Source organism: Fukomys damarensis, unplaced genomic scaffold (assembly GCF_012274545.1).
Source record: "Fukomys damarensis isolate Sample0158 unplaced genomic scaffold, DMR_v1.0_HiC HiC_scaffold_39, whole genome shotgun sequence".
NCBI lineage: Eukaryota > Metazoa > Chordata > Mammalia > Rodentia > Bathyergidae > Fukomys > Fukomys damarensis.
The window spans coordinates 20205270-20208580 of NW_022900951.1; the positions used below are offsets into that span (position 1 = coordinate 20205270).

Consider the following 3311-nt stretch of genomic DNA (forward strand, 5'->3'; position numbering starts at 1 on the left):
TAGAAAACAGTGATCCAACAGAGTGTCTTCAAACTATATTAAATGCCCTCCCCCGCCTTTTTTGTTGACACGGGTGATGGAACTCAGGTCCTGCACTTGGGAGGCAGGCACGGTGCCACTGAGCTAAATCCCTGGCCCTGCCCTCTGTTTAATACATAGAGAAACGCAAGGTAAGTGGTTATGTGTAAGAAGGTGATGTTATTGAAAGTAGAGGGAGACTATTAGGCCCTATGAAGGAGATTGGGGGCAGGAGGAGGGGCGATGCAAGTATGTTATATGCGTGCACCAATATGCCAGAATGGAATCCAATATTCAGGCATAACTCCGTCGCACTGATGGTTTGCTTGTTTGCTTGTTTGTTTGTTTTTTAAAGAGGACAACGACAAGCGTACGTGACACGAAAACCCTTAGGCAGATGCTCACTGGAGAACATGAAAACTCCTGATGCTTGCACCAAATATGTGTCATCTCCACGGATGTAAGCGATACCAACTCTGTGTCATGCAGGCGTGCTGAATGGGGGCTGCTACCGAAGCAGCCCTAAGGTGGGGACGAGAGATTCTCAAGGGAGCAATTCTTTGACTCTCGCACTCAGACCAGCCGCGAGCTTCCAGGAGGTTGCTGGCAATGGCCTTCCCGCAAAACTGGTTGAATCTTGAAAGTGTCTCAGCGTACACCCTGTTTTCATGGGTTACCGGTGCTTGCACGTGCACGGTTTGAAAGTTCCACGTAAAAGAGACGCGCACGCGTCCGGTGGGCGCAGGGCACCAGACCGGAAGTGGAGGCAGAGGCCTGGTGCACTCACGTGGTCACCGCGCGGCACGAGCCTGAAGCTGGGCACGTGGGCGGGGGAGAGTACGCAGTGCGCATGTGCAGCAACCAAAATCCCGGAGGTCACGTCGTCGACGTCGGCCTCCTCCTGTAGTCGTCGTCCACGGCACTGACTCTGACTCGCGTGAGTGAGTGAGGCCCTTCCCGCTGACAGGTACGGAATTTTCAGAATTTTGTACAGTGCTTCCTTGGGGCTGAGGGCGGGTGTCTCGGGCAGCACAGTGGTGTAAGGCTGCTTGTTCTCGGGCCGGGGTGGTAGAGATTTGCGGGGCCACTTGTAGGAGTACAGAGGTGCTTTCCGCCTGGCGTGACGCGGGCTCCACCGCTGTTCTCTTCTCGCAGGGCCTGGGTACGTCACGATGCAGCGAGGGTTAGAGCAAGCCCTTGACCGTGCAGAGGAGGTCATTGCGAGGGCCCGGCAGAGACCCCCGGAAAGGAGAGCCCCTTCGGGCGAGGAGAAGTCTCTCCATGAAAAGCTTTATGACATTTATGTGGAAGAATGTGGCAGAGAGCCCGAGGACCCCGAGGAACTCACAACCAGCTCCAACCTGCTAGAGAAGCTGGTTAGCAGAGAGTCGTTGCCGTGCCTAGTGTTCAGCCTGTACCCCGGAGATAAGGGCTATTCTGTGATGCTGGATGACAAAAGTGGGTCCTTTTCAGAGACCATTTCGCTGCCCTATGGAGAAAGTAAACTGTTGGAGTACTTGGATGCACAACAGTTACCTCCTGTTCTGCTCGACCTCCTGAGCACCTCTCAGATGAACCTTTTCCACAGTGGCTGCGTCATAGCAGAAATCCGAGACTACAGGCAGTGTGGGGGCCTGGACTCTCCTGTGTACAAAAGTAGGCATATTCTCTTACGTCCGACGATGCAGACCTTAGTGTGTGATGTAGAGGCCATTGCAAGTGACAACCCTCCATGGACACAGCAAGACAAGCTCACCCTTGAGAGCCAACTGGCCTTGGCTACAGCAGAACCACTGTGTCTGGACTCTTCTGTGGCAGTAGCCTGCACTGCCGACAGACTGCTGTTTAGCACGAATGCTGCACCAATGATACAGTGCTTCAAGAGACGTCAGAGACCCAACCTGAGTCTGCTGGGGGAATTGTCTCATCAGGCTCCTCCCCCTGACTTCCAAGTACTGACTCTTTGCAAAAAAAATACAAGAAGGGAAAGCAAGTCAGGGATACAGTGTGACAATTACAGCCCAGAATTATGTAGACAAATGGAAACAGAGACTCTGTGACCTGAACTTGCCTTCTGAAATTGATGCGGACAAATATGCCACAGGAAAGACAGGTCCCCTACCTGGTGATGTACCACGACATTGTTGGCCACCTCTTGTGCTAGAATATGATTGTTTGTTTGATTTGGAAAAGGAAATTCAGGCACCAGAAATAGACCCAAGCATTGTGCTGTTAGGTAATGATCCACTTTGGTGTGATATGGTAGATCCACCAAAATTTCTCCTCCAGAGCGAGAAGCATCCCACACACATCGCCACTGGTGACCATTCAGGCAGTCTCAGAGCTAGATCAAAGACTGATTCTGGGAGGGCAGTCAGCACATGCCAGGAGTCTGTGCAGAGCACAGCTGCATATGCAGGCAAGATGGCATCAGGCCCCAGTGTTTCAGGCAGTGTCAGTCAACCCCTTCCAGGGGCAAAGCCAAAACACCCTATGACCTCAGTGTTAAAGGAGTCTTCAGCATCCACAAAAGAAGTTAGTCCAGAAGCTCCACTCTTCACACTTGCCGCCAGCTCTGGACAGTGTTCATCAGGTCAAGATCTCCCTGTACTACAGGACAGCAGCTCCTGGACATTTCCACCTCTTGCTCCTGGTGCCATGCCAGCCAGACTTTCTCAGACATGTGGTGTAAGTCTCAGAGAAATTAGCTCACTTCTTCCTCCTGCCCAGCCCCTTGATAATGCGTCATCTCAAGGAACCCTGATGACCCAGAACCCAGCCAGCTCCACTAGCCTGGAGGTTGTCAGTGTTACGGGCCCAGCGCAGCAAGCCCCAGTTTTGGTGAGTGGTTCACAGCCGATGCTGCAGAGTCCCACTGATTCTCTCGCTCCTGGAGGAATCCTGCTCCATGACCTTGTGAGCCCAGAAGGCCTGCAGCCCAGTACATCGTTGGGTGGGTCGCAGTCACCTGCTGAGAGAAGTGTTTTACTTGATATTAGTGATCTTATCTCCTTAATTCTACCCCAACTTCCAGATGGCTCTGTCATTTCGTCCCCACAGTCACATTCTGAGGAGCTCCAGCCCCAGCTCATGCTGGAGCTCGAGCTTGAGCCTGAGCCCAAGCCCCAGCTCCAGCCTCAGCCTGAGCCTCAGCTCCAGCCCCAGCCCCAGCCCCAGCTCCAGCCCCAGCTTGAGCTTGAGCTTGAGCTAGAGCTCCAACCTCAGTTTGAGCTCCAGCCCCAGCCCCAGGCCCAAACCCAGGCCCAGCCCCATCCCCAACTCCAGCCCCAGCC

At 53.5% G+C, this 3311-nt stretch overlaps 1 protein-coding gene across 1 annotated transcript in view; it reads left to right on the top strand.

Moving 5' to 3' along the window:
* Window positions 1-262: 262 nt before the first annotated feature.
* The window catches only part of LOC104850312 (transcription factor SPT20 homolog), a 4436-nt gene continuing 1387 nt past the window's right edge, over window positions 263-3311 (top strand). The window contains 3 exon segments of the mRNA XM_033760464.1: window positions 263-985; window positions 1174-1979; window positions 1981-3168. Coding sequence (XP_033616355.1) covers window positions 1191-1979; window positions 1981-3168 — 1977 coding nt within the window. The 5' untranslated portion in view covers window positions 263-985; window positions 1174-1190.